The following is an 18,604-nucleotide window of genomic DNA, read 5'->3' on the forward strand; positions in this document are numbered from 1 at the left end:
CATAGTTAGGATTTAGGAATGCAAAAGGTCTTAAACAGTTGATGTGTAGAAGAGTGTAACTTTAGACTTAAGTGACAATGCAAGAAGCCACTGAAAGTATCTTCCCCAACAGTCTATGTGTTATTAGTTATTACTGTCATCATTATATAACTAGCTGTGTTGGTTCTCTTATCTGGGCAATCTACTCTCTAAATTACAGACATACAGGACATTTATAGTGAGCAGAACTCTGCACTCGTTTTATTCTTTACAACAAAGGACAAAATTTGGAAAACCAAAGATATTACTCCCTCCGGTTCATATTAATTGACTCTAATATGGATGTATCTAGACACATTTTAGTTCTAGATATATCCATATTGAAGTCAATTAATATGAATCGGAGGGAGTACTAGATTTTGGTAATGAAGCTATACATAACATTTAATTTGTTCTTAAAAGCACACACCTATAATAATAAAAATGCAAAGGCATCAATTCGACACGAGGACCTAGAGAAGAACATCATGGGTAGGACGTGGAGTGGGAGAACTTTTCTTCTGTACATGTCACTTATCTTTTCTATACTGGTACTAATCGAATCATGCTTAAATCATGTCCCAGATCTGCATTAGCGATAGCGATGATAGTGATGCGTTTGAGTGGGATGCTGATGTTGAGGCTGAGCCCTCATCGGCTGCGGCCTTGAGGAACTTTGGTGCACCTGGGCCATCTACGCTGGTAAGGGGAGTAGTAAATGATATAAAGTGTGTCTTTTAGCATATGAGCTTCATCTTGCTATTATTATGATTATGATGTGGTGTCATGTAACTGTATGAAGGATGTCAATGAGTGTGTCAAGGGGAAAGCATCATATGATTTGGTCCAGGAATATGTGGGAATGGGTTTCCGAGAGGAGCATGTGTTGAAAGTAATCAAAGAAGTTGGTAAGATTAAAGTAGTCAATTTCATTTCATTTTTCATGTTTGTGTTTGTATCTTCTGTTGTAACAGATTCTTATGCTTTCAGGGCACAATGATGAAGATGAGTTGCTCAATCACCTTCTCACCTATAAGGTAACTGCCCATGTGGTTCTGTTACTAAGTTTATCCAATGATGCTCATGTTGCATGGTGGAGGGACTGTGTTACAATTGGCATGTGAAATGTAGTTCCTAGGTGATGACTGTGTGGGTAGTTGCGCTACTTCTCCTTGCGCCCCCCTGGGTGTTGAAGATGGCGAGGATGCTGGTGGGAGGGAGCCCAACTCTGATGAGGTCCATTATCTTCAGCTTGTAATTAATTTTTCTTTCGTTATACATATGATGATATTCGTGTAATCTTTACCCTGTTTATTTGTTTAAGTATTACTTGGTATAAGTAAAACAAACAACATAATAGCTGACATGAAGCAATCTAAATTTATGCGGGGTGCATATGCTTGCTTTGTGGCATGAGTAAAGTCTTTTTTTGCCTTCTCATTGACTTAGAAGTTAAACCTGATTAGGTTATGCTTACTAGGTGTCACCAGTCCATGAATGTCATGCCCAGCAACTGAAGCTATTCTCTACTTGGTATCACTACTCCTCATGACGAAAATACAAGCATCCACTCACACATAGTTCCTTTCATCCGACGATTATGTCATCCGTTTATCATGTAATAGTATGATATCTAAAAAAATGAGGTTGACTAATATCAAACCAATACCCCCTAAGAGTAATCAAATGAGTCTATTATTGTCCTGACCTGATCTTTGATCTTGATGATTCAAAAAAAAAGTTCTGTCTATGTACACTTATTTTATCTTCATTTCTTATGCATTTGAACATTAAACATTTTTGTTGTGTCTTTTTGCAGGACTTCTTGCAAGAGATGGTTGATAAGGATGAGAAGATCAAGTCCCTACAGGAAATGGGCTTTCCCGGAGATGAAGTGGATAGGGCTATTAACATATGCGGTAATCTCTCTCTTCAATTTGTTGATATGATCATGCTTTGATGAAAAGAGACTTTATGCTAATTTTTTTTTACATTTTTTAGGTGTCGACGCCTCTATGGATGTACTGATCGATTCAATACATGCATCGCAACATGAGGTAGATTTTCTTTTGACTCTTGGTGAATATTAAAATTATTTCGCTCTTTTAATTTGAGGCAAACGCATGTGTTATGTATAACTAGCACCGTAACTTTATTGCAATTTTGTAGTCTAGCAATTTGAGATTGCATTGACTTCACTCTCATTCGAAATAGTATAATGCTAATATTATATATTTGTGCAAATAATATTAGCATTATACTATCTTGAATGAGGGTAAAGTCGAAGCACTTCACATTTCATACTTAAATGCTCTGTAACAACTAATGTTACTTCTCTACTCTATATGGCCACTTCTATTCCCACAAAGTATAAATAGTTCATCATATGATAAAGAAATTAATAAAGACATAATTTTAAATGTAATGAAGTTGTACGTATGTATGTTTGTGTAGAGAATTGTCTCACTTGGTATATTGATACTTAGAACTGAATAATAGATAACCAAGTATTCACAGTATTTTTTGTATTTCCTCTTTCATTCATTCCTTGAGTTCTCCTGATATTGGTCTCTCTTCAACCCTGAGAACAGAAGATCAGTTGAATTTATTTTTAAAATTGCCCAAAAATTAGTTATTACTGCGTGTAGAAATGTAGGAGCAATCACCTATTCGAAAATATTCCCGTTCTCACGATGGCTTCGTCATCATCTCGAGTCACTATCACATATTGGTCCAATTAACACTAAAGAATCAATAATTGTTGAAGTAATTGAGCATTACATATTCAAATTTAAGCAAGAATCGGTCACTTGGTGGGATCTGTAGAGATTTCTTTTATGTCATATTTGTTGAAAAAGAAAAAGTGGCATATGGATTATACATCACCGAGTAGGTTGGAACACTCTTATAATTGATTATTTAGAAGTACTTTTCATTCCCAGTATTTTTCTATCACTTATCTTCTAATATGTTTGTTGAGTGTATATAATGATGTGCATTGAGCTTTATTTACTTGTAGAATTCCTAATATGATTTTTCGTGGTCAGCATACTAAAGGATTTGAAGTATATACTTGTATATATACCAATTTTGATGGCAGCTGCATTACAACGAGGCTAAGATAAAAGGGAATATAATAGCTAAAATATCTAAAAAATCACTAAAATCCTAACTTGTAATAGACTGTACAGTTTGAAGCCATATACTTTAGAATAACAGGTTAGTATATATACCAATTTTGATGGCAGCTGCATTACAACGAGGCTAAGATAAAAGGGAATATAATAGCTAAAATATCTAAAAAATCACTAAAATTCTAACTTGTAATAGACTGTACAGTTTGAAGCCATATACTTCAGAATAACAGGTTAGTTTCCTGAGAACAACAACTGCTTTAGGATAACCGGTTAATTTGTTTCCTGAGACCAACAACTACTTATATATGATCTATAAATTAAACGGAGTAAATATCCTTGTCTCGTGATACATAATTAAAATATTCTATATATTATTGTACCTAAATTCACCATAACGTGCATACACTTACCTTCAGAGAGAAAGGTTCTGAATCTAACAACGGCCTTGCTAATTGTGCGGTTGCCATGGCCAATCCCAGAAGATGATTGTCATGATCTGTGTATAGATGACTTTGAGTATAGCAGATAAAAAATATCATAGTTCAAGGTTTTAGGAGTTAAAAATGCAAATGCATAGTAATATGATTGAGTAATGTCTAGAAGGAGTTTACATGTTACAATGCCACATAATGCACAATTCACTATCAGTTTTCTCAAAAAAAATCAGATGCAAGATGTACGGAAAAGTTAAGAGACTTCAAAACCCTAGTGTCGCAGCCTAGGGTCAGAGTATAGTGTTAGGTTTAGCAATTATTATCTACTTGAATCATTATGTCTTAGAGACCTATTGGAACTATAGAGATTTGATGCTATTTTGAGCAACCCCAAATTATGTTGTTGCATTGCTATGTCATGCACAACGATATAGATCACTTGTCCCAACCATTCATGGTTGTCACACAGTATAAGGAAAGCATGGTGTCTCACAACGACCTTGTCATCTGAGGATTGCATAATAGTCGATGGGGCCACGTGCGCACGCTCCAGCCAAAAGCATGTTGTAATTCCTGATGTCAAACATAATAAAGATCCAATAAAAATATACATGTCACATACCTTTTGAGATTGTATAAAACACCTCCAAGATCTGAGCATGTATTGTATGTTAAAATAGCCGCTATCTGAAAGTTCACATGAAACATGTATTCATACTGTTCTACACCCTCTGCAATATGCCTGCATTTTGAATTTTGCCGATGTGAAGCATTGTAAATTGCGAGTGCCAATTAGTTAGAGATAACGATAATAACAGAGAAAACAAAATACAATAAGGTCAGTTTAATAGGCCTGGCTGATTATCTGGTGTTGGCTAGTAGCTTCTTGGGCAATATTAGATTAACCTAAAAAGTTCAGGTCTCCTCTCCGTGACTAAATGCTAGATGTCGGATGACATTAACATGAGACCTAAAAATTTGTTGTCTGCACATAAATCTGAAGTGTCATCCAAGATTCCTTTCACAAATAGCCTCCAATACCTAGCGATAACATGCTTGTAAATACTTTTGAATCACCAATTACATGTGCTTCAACAATAGAGCAAAAGGAGCACAAATAAGAGGTATGGAATGTAGAACATAACTTGAGGAATATTAAAGGACAGAAAATTGGCACGGAATGTAAAAAGAGGTATGAGTGAGCGTTCTGTTTGAGTGTGTATACAGCGCAGAATGATGAATCATGTGCATTCTAGTTTCTGATGCAAATATGGGTTTCCTTATAGTGTGATATACCAGACTGCAGAAATATAAGAAAAAGAAAACTGGACTTCCTATGTTGGTGAGTAGTTTAGCTCAATATATGCAGACCTAGAAGGGCCTTGCTTTTAAAATTTGAATATGAGACCTGCTAAGAAAATGCCATGCATGCTACACAAAAGAATCCATGATATAATGTTTAATTTGACCTGCAAACTAGCATCACTTAAATGTTCTTTCAGGTGACAATAGCTTAAATTATGAGCATATCATCAATCTCGAGCCTTTTGCTATCCAACAAAATTACCATGAAATCTTACGTAGCTTGTATTTTACTTATAGAGTACTCCCTATATTCCATAATTCTTGTTGTAGTTTTAGTTTAAATTTGAACTAAAACCACGACAAGAATTATGGAAAGGAGGGAGTAGTTTTTAGCAGATTAAATGTAAGGATGCTAACATGAAGTACAGGGAGTACTATGTAGGTATAAACATGTAGCTACGCTAGCACCTTGTTTTCGTCAGTCGTCACTCCTTGTTATAGAATGCTAATTTAGAAAAATGGCAGAGACCACAAACACTTTGGTGCTAGCTAGAAAAGCTTGCAGACCACTCAAATCTATTCGACAGCTGAATTGTTTTTCAGAAAGCTCCTCCTTGCATTTTGACTCCTATACCTGGAAATTTGAAGATACTATGAATAACCAACAGTGAACCATCTTGTCCTTGTAGATGTAATGAGTAATCAGGTAGTATGTTCCAATCCAGGATCCTAACCCCCAAAGACAACAGAGGATGCACCTTTGCTACATGTACTGTGGCGTTGCCTTGCAAACAAATACAGAGTAAGACATGGATCTATTGAAGATGATGTAACTATAAAAGAACAAATCTAACAGGGGCTAGAGATTGACTGCATTTAAGAAACTCTGATTGTTATGATATGCCCATATTGACAGACAGTTCCTTTTCCTTTTTGTGGGATTTTGTAGTCTTTCTATCTTTTTTTTCCTAGTTGCCCGTCATGTACTCTTTTAATGTATAATTTTTGCAGGCCACTAACATGTCCTTTGGGGGGAGAAAAGAAGAAAAAATCATGGAGGAGAGCAAGAACAAGAGGAAGCTATACAGAGGTCGAGTGCAAGGTAACCAACCCTGCCGCCGCTTGGATGGTAGCCAGGAAAACTCTATGCGCCTTCCCAATCCCATGACCGGGTTTAGTCTGCCTAATGATAGGCATAGGCTACCGCCAGTTAACAGAAGTCTTCCTGAGGAAGCAAAAGGACGCCCGTTTTTCTACTATGAGAACGTGGCAAAGGCTCCTAAAGACACATGGAGCACTATCTCAGAAAATTTGCACGGAATCAAACCAGAATTTGTGGATTCACAAAATATTTGCGCAACTGCTAGAAAAAGGGGTTATGTTCATAATCTCCCCATTGAGAATAGGTTACGTCTCCCCCTCCCGCCACAGACTATACTTGAGACCTTCCCTCATTATAAGCAGTGGTGGCCTAAATGGGATGATAGAAGGAAACTCAATTGCTTGCAAACTGTTAAGGCACCTGCAACGGTGACCGAGTGGATTCAACATACTCTTGCAAGCTCAACTAGCCCACCAACTGCAAGTGTTCAAACACAGATCTTAAATGAGTGTAGGAAATGGAATCTGGTGTGGATCGGAAAGAACATAGCTGCTCCTTTGGAACCTGCTGAGATAGAGCAACTACTTGGTTTCCCAATCAACCACACAAGAGAAGTTAGCATGACCGATAGGTACAAGTCTCTTGGAAATTCTTTCCAAGTGGATACTGTAGCCTATCACTTGTCAGTGCTCAAAACGATGTTTCCTAATGGCATGACTGTTCTTTCCTTGTTCACCGGCATTGGAGGAGCAGAGGTAGCTCTCCACAGGCTCGGGATACGCTTGAAAGCAGTAGTTTCTGTCGAAAAATCTGAAGTGAACAGAAGGATATTCAGAGGATGGTGGGGTCAGACTGACCAGCAAGGCACATTGATTGAGTTTGACGATGTGCAAAGTTTGAGCAATGATCTGATCGAATATCATACAAGAAGATTGGGTGGTTTTGACTTGGTGATAGGGGGCAGCCCATGCAACAACCTTGCTGGTAGCAACCGGCACCATCGCAGTGGTTTACAGGGCAAGGAGAGTTGTCTGTTCTTCCACTACCGCAGGATTTTGCGTGTCGTCAAATCTGTAATGGCTACTATGTGTGAGGAAGGTGCAGCGAGCTACTGATTCTCTCAAGGTAATCTCCGCAATAGAACTGTTGCAGTACATACATTGTGTTACTGCTGCGTCCTTTTTGATAACTCTAGCTGCCGTGTTCCAGTGAACACAGTTTGCGTTCTCATACTTTTGCTCCTCATACTTCCGTAAATGTGTACTCTGTATTTTTTTCTGTAGAGCATTGATGATCCTGATCATGATGAAAACCCCAGGGAATTTGTGGCGGCGTCCTTGGCTGTCAATTAGGGAACACCAATGAAGAGGTCCCCTGGCAATTAGGGAAGGCAGTATGTGGGCCTGGAGCTCGCCGACAGACAACCAGAAGCCTGCAACCTGGTTATCCTGGGCACTCTCTCAGTGCCACTTCTGAAAAACTGCTGTTGTCTGGAAGTAGCTTTAGTATGATCATTCATGTGACTGGAGGATGTTGTTGCTTCCTTTCATTTTGCTACCTAGTCCACATACTCTCTGTGCCTCGGATGTTTCCAAACGATGTTTTCGCTTTTGGTTTCCAAACGCCTTTTATCTACGTACTATAAATTAGTGGTCAAAGAAATGTTTTGGAGATGTGGCTATGTCCAAAAGATCAAACCCATCCAGTTTACAAGTTACTGACACTGTAAATTGGATTCAGCATTGTTCTGAACGCATTCAGTATTAGTGAGAATTGCAAAAACCATCCAATATACGGTTTCATTCCAGCTATACCCACATTTCAGTGGACAAAAAAGAACTCTCTCACCATCCAATTTATTAGTACCAACTTACAAATCAATTGACCAACAGAAAATAACTTTACAAAAGAAAAAAAATGAGAAAACGAAGACTACAAGATTATCTCCAGTATGAAAGCCAGTACTGGAACACAATGAGATCAAGCACAGCGTTCTTCCAAGATGATAATCCAGTTTTGCAAACGAAATATCCTCTCTGCAGCGGCTTCTGAGCTTTGTCGTGTCGTATACTTTTTCTCCCCAAAATTTACATCATATAATATACAACTAGCTAGCCCAATGTGGGCCAGATATACTAAGCTGGTAGGATTAGCTTAGGAAGCCTGTTTGGGCTGTGGCTTGTGGGAGCTGCTGCTGCTGTCAGGCAAGAAGAGATACCGGAACTTCGAGTCGAACGCAACGACAGTAAAACTGCGTGCCCCAAGGAGCCGCTGCTTCCTCTGTGAGGAAGAGGAGTCCCGGATGGCTGCAACCTGGTCAGGCAAGAGATGGTGGCAGATCCAGTCCGTGAACAGAGAGTCTTCGACAGCCCCCTTGGCATAGCTCTGCAGTAACTTTGGGATTAGTAGTTTCCCTCGGTCACTTATACCGACAGACGCTTGGATGTAGTCTCTCAATGATTCCAGCAGCTCATTCCTCACATTTTCCGCCGTAAAAATTCTTACCTGCATGACAGCAGAGTATACTTTATGTTTATTAACCGGTTAAGAAAAAATAGATGTTTAAAGGAGGGTGGTACCAACAGAGTTAGCAAAAAATATTCAGGTGCCATATCTTTCTGGACACTGTACACACGTTTCCAGAAAATTATGGCAATCACATGTACTTACAGCCGGCGAAGAGAACATTCCACAACTGAGTCCAAACAGAAGAAGGGGCTCGGCTTCATCGATTGAATATTTCTTGTGCCCCTCCGAAACTTTGAACTTATGAAGAGCCAACATCAAAGACTGTAAAAAGGGTGGGACAACAATAAGAGGTGTGTAATCAAACTAAGGGCGAAGAAGTGGATCAAGAAAAGAGTTATACAAGCTGGGGACGGTGCACTGGAGTCTTCATTTTTAGAATCACAAACTCTATTTCAGCTGCACTGAACGACTGCCCACCAACTGTGTAGCAGGCCTGCATCACTAACACGTTTTAACCGACAGCCTCACTGAAGAAAGATGGCATACATTTCTTTCAGCTGAGAGTAGATACTGGACAAACCTTTTGCATTAGAGAAAAAAGCTTGATGTCATTCCGGGGAACTCCATATGCTAGGTATGACTGGTAGACACCACAGAGAATTGTTAGCGCACAAGGTTCAACATGCAAGTGATATAGAGTTAAAGAAGTTAAAGCTTTTCATGAAGAAAGTTGTCGAATGGAAATAAAAGAACAGGATGGTCCTATTTCCTAATGAAATATGGGAATACTGTAGATATATAAAATCAGGGAAATATTGAGAAAAAAATTGCAGTTCATGTCTACAAAACCAGCCTTTCAAGACTCAAATAACAACTGTTACTTACATGCATTATCAAGGCATTATATAAGTTAATCCAAAAGGCTAGCCGCTCATCAGAGTTCAGACAATTAGGGTTAACCTTTGATAGCTGCTCCACAAGAAATCTGCAAAGCATTCATAAGACTACATGCTTTAGCAAATGCATTTAGTGTAAACAGTAAGAACTTAAACATGCTCCAGAAATAACACCAACTAGGAAACTGTTGCAAAAAAAATCGTGTGAGATGTTGAAATTATTTTATTGCTAAGGTGTACTAAGGATAAATCAAAGAAATGGAGATGCAAAAATATGTTTGCTAACACATTCAGATATAAGCAAGTCGCATGCCGACAGGGAATTCTTGTGGTGCCGAAGATCGTAACAATCAGCCTTAGTTTGTTTCCTGCAACCTTTAGATAACATGGAGTATCCTATTCATCCCTCAGTCAATTATCTGTAAATTTATCTATGGCATAAACAGTAGATCGCAACGTACATCTTATGCTAGCAGTTTCATATATATGAGCTAACGTCCATGGCTTCATATATTAGTACTGTTATTTGTAAGTATGCAACATAACTACAACAGGATAGGTAAATTTAGCCGAGGTTGCGGCAGCAAACCTGAACTTTTTTAGAGCTTCTGATGCATATTCAAGTTGCTCCTTTCCAACCGACATCCAAGATACTTCAGCTGCTGAACTGTAATTTCCAATATCTCTCCGGGTTTCCTTTCCATTAACCTTATACGGATCCAAGTTTCTGGCTTGATTCATCATCCCTTCATTGTGATTTGAGTCAACTGAAGAACTCCGTAGCATGGAGGGTAATATGGATGAATCTGAGAAGGATGCCAATGTAGAACCAGATAGCCGCTCTGCTGACGAGGATGAACAATCAGAAGATGTCTTTGCTGGTCTCTTGGCGGATTCCGATAAACGGAGGAAAATGTTTCTCATGCAGCGCACCATCTCCTCTGAGAGCTGATTTGGATAGTTCCAAAGATTCCCTCCTTTCATGCTAGTTATCTTTTGAATGGACTGTTCAAATGACAAAACATCGACCTTCTCGTCTTCTTTGCCATGCTTTTCCACCGAGCACGATTCTTGCATCTGCAGAAACATAAATTAATCCTGGATACTATTACTGCACTGATAGGTATGAGAAAACACAAAGAGGCATAAAAAGGACCTCTTCATCCCGGTGCTTTTCCAGCAGTCCATTTAAGGAGATATCCCGGTGTTTCTCTAGCAGCCTATTTAGGGAAACCATTTGTCCATCTTCAGACTCTTCTCCAGGGCCCTGCTCATAGTCAAGTTCAGTGAACAAATCTTCTTGCATTGATCTCATTGACTCAGATCCTCCATACTTCAAATCCCTTAATGATGATATGTGCTGATGAGAAATACAAACAAGATACTGTTAGAATCCCCTGTATCTCAAGTAAAAAAAAAATCTCCTGTATCAGATAAAATGAACCCTCCTTGAGACAATTTTGTCAGATAAAACTTACTTCTTCCCATGTACACGTGCAAGTCGACAACGACCGGTCATCTGGGCATGCAGGTGGCAAGCATCCTGGATTGTTTTCGGCAAGCAGCCTTTCATTCCTTTCGTGACAAAGCTGGTAATACAGATCATTTAACTCCTTCTCGAGGTTCGAGACGGCGCTCTCCAGGGAGGCAATGTTGATGAGTAGCTCATGTGTCTGCATAATTGAAGAGTTAAAACGAGATCAGTGAATGGATGGACTGGCTGGGAAATGGCAACGCATAGAACAAAGAAACTTGCAGCTCCTGCACACCTCATGTGGGATCTTTGAAGACGATTTCAACGCAGGCACCGTGTTCTGCGTGACGGCGTCTGCCAGCGCCACGTGCAATTCGATCTCTTCTTCCAGCTGCCTCTGCAGCTTCTTGACCTGCACGATTATTATTTTTTACAGGATGAGAACAGAAATGGCGCGTCAAAGCACCGTCGAAAAACGGAACAACCCAGGGGAAGAGAAGAGCGATCACTCACTTCCTGCTCAAGCTCGGACCGGTAGCTCCGCATCCTGCCCTTGCGGCTCTCTTCCCTCCTCCCACTGCGACTGCCCTTACCATCATCCTACAGCAAAGAACAAAGACAGTAATATTAACCAACCCAATCTAGAGAACAGATAAAGGTACTATCGATGAAGCACTAACCAACAACTCACTTAAGACAATGTTGTTACTAATTAGTCCAATCTAGAAGGAGATAAGGCAATCGAGGAAGCGGTACTAAGCAACAAGATTGGCGGTTGACCAGACAGATACAGCCTGAGGTAATTAACTGAAAGCAGAGACAAATGATGGGGTACGGGACAGGCAGTTGAATGAACCCGCCATGGACCATGGACCGCCCTGGTCGCTACGGCACCACCGCAAGAGGACACCGACTCGATCCGGTAGGTGCTGAGGTTTCGCTTTTCTCTACCAAGAAATTAGCCTTTTCCCCCACACCCATCCAGACAAGCCGAAATAATGTGATTTCTGTAGGCCGTGATTAGGCGCTGAGGCAGTAGTACTAGGTACAGTATTAGGGAGAGGTCGAGAGGCGGAGCTAACCCCTGAGCAGCTGGCCGCCGGCGCCGGTGCCGGCGCTTCGTCCTCGGGCAGCGGCAGCACGTGCGGCGCGCGCTGCAGCGTCCGCCCGGAGTCCGTCGACCTGCGGCCGCCGACCACCTTCTGGATCAGGCCGCCCCTGAAACGCGACAGAAAAGGGGGGGTTCAGGAAGAGCTGGAGACAGAAACGGCTCTCCGGTGGCAGCTCGATGAAGAATCAATCACCACCCACACTGAGGCGGAGACCATGTCGGGGGAGGCGGCGGCGGCGGCGGAAGGGAGCGCGTCCTCGGCCCTCGCGCACGGCATGGGGCGGGGCACCACGGTAGCTGGCTCCTCAAAGAACGGAACCGGCGGGCGGGCCTAGCTCGCGGATTGGAGCTGGAGGTCCGTGGCGCGGCGGCGGCGCTGCATTGCGTCGGCGTGGCTGGGCTGGGTGGGCGCGCGGCGCGACAAGGGCTGGCTTTATGGCGTGCGGTGCGGGAGCGCGGCAAGCGAGGGAGGGAGGGAAGCGTGGACTTTTTTCGGGAGGAGTGGGCGGCGAGTGGGAGCGCAGTACGGTGGGGAGGAAGAAAGGTGAGTGAAGGTGACGACCGAGGGAGCCGAGGTGACGAATGGAGACTATGATGACCTGCGGGCGTGCGGTTCGCAGCTTTGCAACGGTCAACCTCTGATAATCGTGGTGCCATGTGCTACAGTACTAATTTTGACGGTGAACTGAATCTTCGTGGTCATCCTCTCTTGTTGTGTGCAATGGTGCATGAACCTTTTGAATAAGAGGGTGAGGTGAGCACCAATGCTGCGAGCCGCATTATTTCGATATGATCGTTTTTTTTAGAAACATTTCGATATGATCGTTGTTCCTGCTCTTTCGACAATGGGATGCTATATATGAACAATGGCATCTTTGTGGTGTCTCTTTTCATTTGCATGTTATGTTGACTGATCTTGGGTTTTACCAACTGGGATACCAGATGACACGGTCATGGTTTAAAATGCATATATGCACAAACCTATCAACTTCAACACGTAAGTTTAAGATTGACAAAGTGCGATTAGATATGGTAGCAACTACTGAAGAGTGTAACTCTTCCTTCCTCGGGTGTGACGCACTTTTGCAACACTCCTGATATACTTCGCTAGTACAGTTCTTCCTTAACCACAATAAAGGCTTTAGATCGCCGGATGACTCGTCTTGCCTCCACCGGATCTTCGGGTATCTCTTTCCTCAAGATATATGCCACAAAAACTTGCATTCAAGGAACTTGTACCATCGTAACTTCGTGCGGTTCCTCCTCATCTTCCGATGCGTTTGCTTCTGAACCTACTGGAGCCCCCGAGTCTTACTCAGACTTCTCTTTTTTCTTCGTCTGCTTCGGTATTTTCTTCGCCTTAGTTGGTCTCTCGCTTATCTCCTCCCAAAACACGTCAGGTGGTATTGGTAAGCACTGTGACCCGATATTTGCCAGAACGTCGGCTTCGTCGTTGCTGAATCTGCTGATATGGTTTACTTCGCATCCATCGAAGAGTTTCTTGTGGTGACCCAGCATACCACTGCATGGTGTAGTATGCAAGTCTGACATAACACCAATGAAACACCGTTCCACTAGTATTACATCGCTCAGAGTGGTACAACAGAAACATATGCGGGTCCAAGGCATGTCTATAGAATTACATACAGACTCTGTTACAGAAGATCAGCGGAGCCTCGTACTTTACAATGAGGTAAAACTGCAAATAAATTCCAGAAGAATGACTCGTAGTCTAATCTTATCACGAACTCTATTTGTAGAGTATTTAACTAGCTATAGAGGCTAAGAATAGATTCTAGCTAAATAGGAGCTAAGTTTAGGAAGCTAGTTTCTTTCTATTGCTAATCTAGGTTTTCTCCTTGTTGGATGTGGTATCGGACTCTTCTGACATGTCATGTCCCGTGAAGTAGTTGTTGACTTCTCGGCCTTCGAGTTGTAATGTAGATCCTCCTTCGATGCCTCCATATCTAAGCAAGGATTTAAGAGTGGGATGAGTACGAGCGTATTCAACAAGTTCATTATAGGAAAGAGGTGTTTAATGCACTAGCTATGGCATTAGATCAGAAAGTCTAATACCAATGCAGGTTTTTATAATCATTTCTTCAAAAGGTTGCTTTTATTCAGAAGAACTATATCCGTCAGCCTTCACCGATTTACTAGAACTTCATGGAGTTCCTTTCCGGCAGCGTTCGCAGTTCCATATCCCGGAACAGGGAGTGCCAGGTCACGATTTATTACACTCTACAGATGTGTGTTGCTTTACCCATAAGAGATCTTAACCTTGGTGCCAACCGGGTGTACATTCCCATCCACACTTCCGTTGGTGTGAGGCCCGGTATAAGGTCTTAGCCAATCATACTCCTCCGCTACCTCGCACACCCACCCTTTGTTGCAAATCCGACCTTGGGTCCTCGCCGGGCTATATCACTTGGATATCTTCCGACCTCGACAACTACCAGGTCGCAACCATGGTCCTACGCCGGCCATTGCAACCCATCATAGACAGCATTACCGTGGGGAATTAGAAGGGGATCCCCACCCTCCGGTTGTTCTCGCAAGACACAACTGCTACGGTAAGCGCATCCGTTGATGTACGAGAGGTGGAAGTACAATTGACTACTCCGTCCCACTCCAGATCTTATGGTTAATACGAGTTTTACGGCACAAGAATCGCTGGACGACATTTGTTGTTTAATCCTAGATAGATATAAACCCATTGCAATGGAACCTCCACCATGTCAACACATTCCATGGTTCCATTGCCAACCACATAGTCATATTCATAGTTATGAAAATAGTGATTTTGTTTTTTATGCAAGGGTGGTAAGTATAGTACTTTGCAAATAATTTGGTAAAAAATACTCAATTGAAATGAGCAAGCGATGAACTTGCCTTTCATGGCTGCAAGATTATGCAGACAAGGTCTTCGATATGCAATAACTCCAAATTCTGAAATAGCATCATCGTCTGGTAAGGATGATGTTTAAAAGATTGGCAATGATGCAATAATGCATAAGCATGAGATGCAGTCGCTCTAAGCGTGACCTAATCCCGATGATTTAGGATTAGTTAGTTGAAATGATTTGCTTAGGGTGTGTTGCACTTTTAGAGTGATTCCACAAACAAGGTTCTTATTAGGGTTTTGTTGTCTTAGAATCATAAGCCAGTGGTAGAATGCATAGTAACAATCATACACATTAAAGGATAGTAGTTGTATAATAAGTAGAAGACAGTTGTCAATTTTAAGTTCTATAGTGTATGGTTGATGATTACTTGTTATATACTTCAAAAGAATAACTTTTGAAGAACATGTTCTTTAGTAAAGAACAAGTATGATAATAATAAGGGTTGTGGATTTCTATGGTTTACTATGGTTTTCAAATTAGCTTCTTGAGTAACTATTAGATGGATCCAAACAATGTTGGACTCATCATGAGCTAGGGCTTGTATGGTTTTACTTAAGCATAAGTATCTGAAGTAATTAATTATACATGGTTGCTATCGAGGTTGGTATATCTTGCTGGTGATAGCTAGCTAGGGTTTATAGGTACTATTAGGCAAGGTTTGATGGCTAGTCCCTATTTACTTCAAAAAGAATAACTTTTGAATAACATACTTCTTAAATAATAAGAAGTATATCAGTTAGGGTTGAGGTGGTCTAGGTTTTACTATTGGATCCACTAGGTAAGGAATGCATGGTGGTTTCCTAAATAGGATGATTCCACTACGTAATGCATAATATTTGGCATAGTTGCTATTGGAGTTCATCACAAGGGTGTGATGCTAATTCAGGTTAATTAAGGATGAGATCCTTGGTGATAGGGACTAGGTTTGATCCTACTTGATCATCTAAATTCTATTAGGATGAACACATGGAATACCATTTTATTAGTGATAGGTCTCTATTATTTTATGAAGACATGACAAGTATTTGGTTGCTACTATGGATCTATGAATGCAAAGAAAGTATCATGATCATATGTTCTAACCTAGGGTTTAGGTTTAGATAATTACATTTTTATTAAAAATTAAAATTTCATATTATATTTTTATTGGATAGATTTTATTTTTATAAGAATTTTGATATCTCATTTATATTTTTCTGAGTTAGAACGAATTTTCTATAAATTTGCAAAGTTTCAGATATCAATGAAATTTAAATTTAAACGAAATATACTAAACCTACCATCCTAAATCTACCCTGTGATGCAGACATATGGGGCCTGTGTCCACGTCGGCTGCCACGCGGATGAAGACTGGTCAAAGGTGCAGCTGGCCCACGGCCACGTCACCTTCACCGGTCAATCGTCGCCGGTGGTCAACGTGCGACGGCGCCGCCGATTTACGGCGCCCCTGGATGCGCAGTAGCACTAATCGAACCCCCTCGACACGCTGAGTCTGTTGGTGGTGTTGGTTTTTCGGATGGAGCACCGGAGCATCACCGGAGAGTACGCCCGCGGCGGAGCAACTCCGGCGAACTCGGAAAATACGCTACGGTGGACCAAATCATGCAAATGAATAGTCCAGAGATGCGCAATCGTACCCTGGTGACGTTGGTGTGGTCGATGGCGTCGATCGTGGGTGGAGATGAGCTCAACCACACCGATACCGGAGATGAGCTGCGGAAGGGAACCACCGAATGCGCCTGACTCTGGCTCCCCTGGACGCGATCTTCCTCACAGATGGAATAGAAGACGAGGCGCACCTCCTGGACCTAACTCTGGCCTCCGGGGTGGCTTGAATCGGCGGCTAGCCGGAGAACTTTCCGACAACAGCCCCGGTGTGTGGAGACGACAGTTGCCACCAACTGTACTATACAAGTTAGCATGTATACAATCAAAACTTAACTCTATTATGCGATATAATATGTTATCTTTTCAAGTTTTGTTTGGGCCATCTTGGTAAAATCAAATCGTAAAAAGTTAGAACTTATTCATACAATTAATAAGTAGTGCTAGTTATTCATACAATTTATCATTGTTCGTGTGTTTATTTTACTGTATTTAAATACCTTGCTAAAAGGCTTTACTACCTAAGTGTACCAAAGGTATGTTGCTAGATATTTGCAGCATAGAACTATCAAGCTTAGCCGCAGCCAACATAAAATTCTGGAACCATAAGATGCCAACAATTGGTTCGTCCTCAAATGATGTTATCTCTTGTAGCACTAAGTTTATTATTAGTTCCCGCATGTAGTTATGCCTTTTTATTTAAGACATCCATGATTTACAATCATCTAGAGTGCATGGTCATGTATCCGCAATGTCCTCCCCTCAACAACAAAAAAAAAATGTATCCGCGATGTCCCCAACAAGCATGGAGCAAAACCTAAAAACCCGTTTCGAAGCACAGCACAGGCTGTATGCAGCCTAATATTTTTCAAAATTATAAAGGCTGGCGAATTTTGCGTTGTTTAGCACACCTAGATCTGCACTTTTGTCATTTTTGTGGAGCCTAAAATATAAGATATTTTGTCATGAAAAATTTACACACAGGTAGAATATGGACATATCCAGGTTTATTTTCGAAAATTTAAAAACTCTGAACACAAGTTTTAAATTTTGAAAAAACGGGCTACTTGCTCCAAAAAAGGCTGCGTTCCTTCAAACCCCATAATTTACGCGTCCAAACTTTTGGCGGGAATCCGATGAAACACATCAAAACTTTTGGCGGCAAGGAACACCGCGCTGAAAATCCATCTACCGGGCCCACTTCACCCCAACCCCGCGGCTACAAATCCACCACGCTCCATCCTCCACCACCACACACACCTCATCCCACCTCCCACCCACAGCACACGAGTCAAACTCGCCGGAGAAGAAGCAAAACCCGCCGGAGATGTCGGGCCGCGGCAAGGGAGGCAAGGGGCTGGGCAAGGTCGGCGCCAAGCGCCGCCGGAAGGTGCTCCTGGACAACATCCAGGGCATCACCAAGCCGGCCATCCGCCGCCTGGCGCGCCGCGGCGGCGTCAAGCGCTTCTCGGGCCTCATCTACGACTACGAGGAGACCCGCGGCGTGCTCAAGGTCTTCTTCGAGAACCTCGAGAACCTCATCCGCGACGCCGTCACCTACACCGAGCACGCAGGACGCAAGACAGTCACCACCATGGCCGTCGTCCACGCGCTCAAGCGGCAGGGACTCACCATGTACGGATTCGGCGGCTAGGCGGTCAGAGTTTAGAAGCTAGGCCGCATCTGTTTAGGGTTCATGGTCTGCTGTTTAGGGTTCCTTGGTCTGTTGTCGAGTACTAGTTGCAGCGTCTCGCTGTTGTTCGCTCTTGGGTGACTGTTGATTTGGTAGAATGGAATGCAAATTTCACTAGTTTACCCTCTACTGCAATCTCTTACATCTGTTCATATGAGTATGCATGATGTTGGGCTTCCATGTTTCGATTCGGCTACAGTGTTTTGGGCTTCACCCTTTAATTCTTCTGCAATCTCTTAGGTATGTCCATATGAGCGTGCAATCTCTTAGATGTGTCCATATGATTGATGGCTCGGCAATCTGGCATGCAATTCCTGCTTCTCTGGCTCTGTATTATTAACTCCCCCAAATCAATCGTGTTCGGCTTCAGTGTTTCGATTCAATCTATGCCTGCCAGCACCGATTTGAAACTCAATTCGAGTTCCCTCTGAAATAGCAGCTGCAGGGACTGATC

The 18,604-nt window shown here is 41.9% G+C and overlaps 2 protein-coding genes and 1 pseudogene across 3 annotated transcripts; 2 read left to right on the forward strand and 1 right to left on the reverse strand.

Annotated features, from left to right (window-relative positions):
- Window positions 1-594: 594 nt before the first annotated feature.
- On the forward strand, window positions 595-7,357 carry LOC124689663 (annotated as a pseudogene).
- A 381-nt stretch (window positions 7,358-7,738) lies between these two features.
- On the reverse strand, window positions 7,739-12,223 carry LOC124689664. Its single transcript, XM_047223153.1, has 12 exons — window positions 12,147-12,223; window positions 11,918-12,053; window positions 11,349-11,435; window positions 11,131-11,247; window positions 10,840-11,034; window positions 10,518-10,721; window positions 9,951-10,438; window positions 9,351-9,450; window positions 9,046-9,105; window positions 8,866-8,958; window positions 8,667-8,786; window positions 7,739-8,501 (listed from the first exon to the last, which is right to left on the reverse strand). The coding sequence occupies exons 1-12, from the start codon at window positions 12,221-12,223 to the stop codon at window positions 8,151-8,153; spliced, it is 2,028 nt and encodes a 675-aa protein (XP_047079109.1). The 3' UTR covers window positions 7,739-8,150.
- A 5,493-nt stretch (window positions 12,224-17,716) lies between these two features.
- Window positions 17,717-18,335, forward strand: LOC124686356 (histone H4-like). Of its 2 annotated transcripts, XM_047220320.1 has the most exons (2): window positions 17,717-18,081; window positions 18,149-18,335. In XM_047220320.1, the coding sequence occupies exons 1-2, from the start codon at window positions 17,785-17,787 to the stop codon at window positions 18,167-18,169; spliced, it is 318 nt and encodes a 105-aa protein (XP_047076276.1). In that variant the 5' UTR covers window positions 17,717-17,784; the 3' UTR covers window positions 18,170-18,335. The 2 variants fall into 2 exon arrangements, with proteins under 2 accessions (XP_047076276.1, XP_047076275.1); XM_047220319.1 differs by having other exon boundaries at window positions 17,717-18,335.
- The last annotated feature ends 269 nt before the right edge of the window (window positions 18,336-18,604 follow it).

Source organism: Lolium rigidum, chromosome 2 (genome assembly GCF_022539505.1).
Source record: "Lolium rigidum isolate FL_2022 chromosome 2, APGP_CSIRO_Lrig_0.1, whole genome shotgun sequence".
NCBI classification, from domain to species: Eukaryota; Viridiplantae; Streptophyta; class Magnoliopsida; order Poales; family Poaceae; genus Lolium; species Lolium rigidum.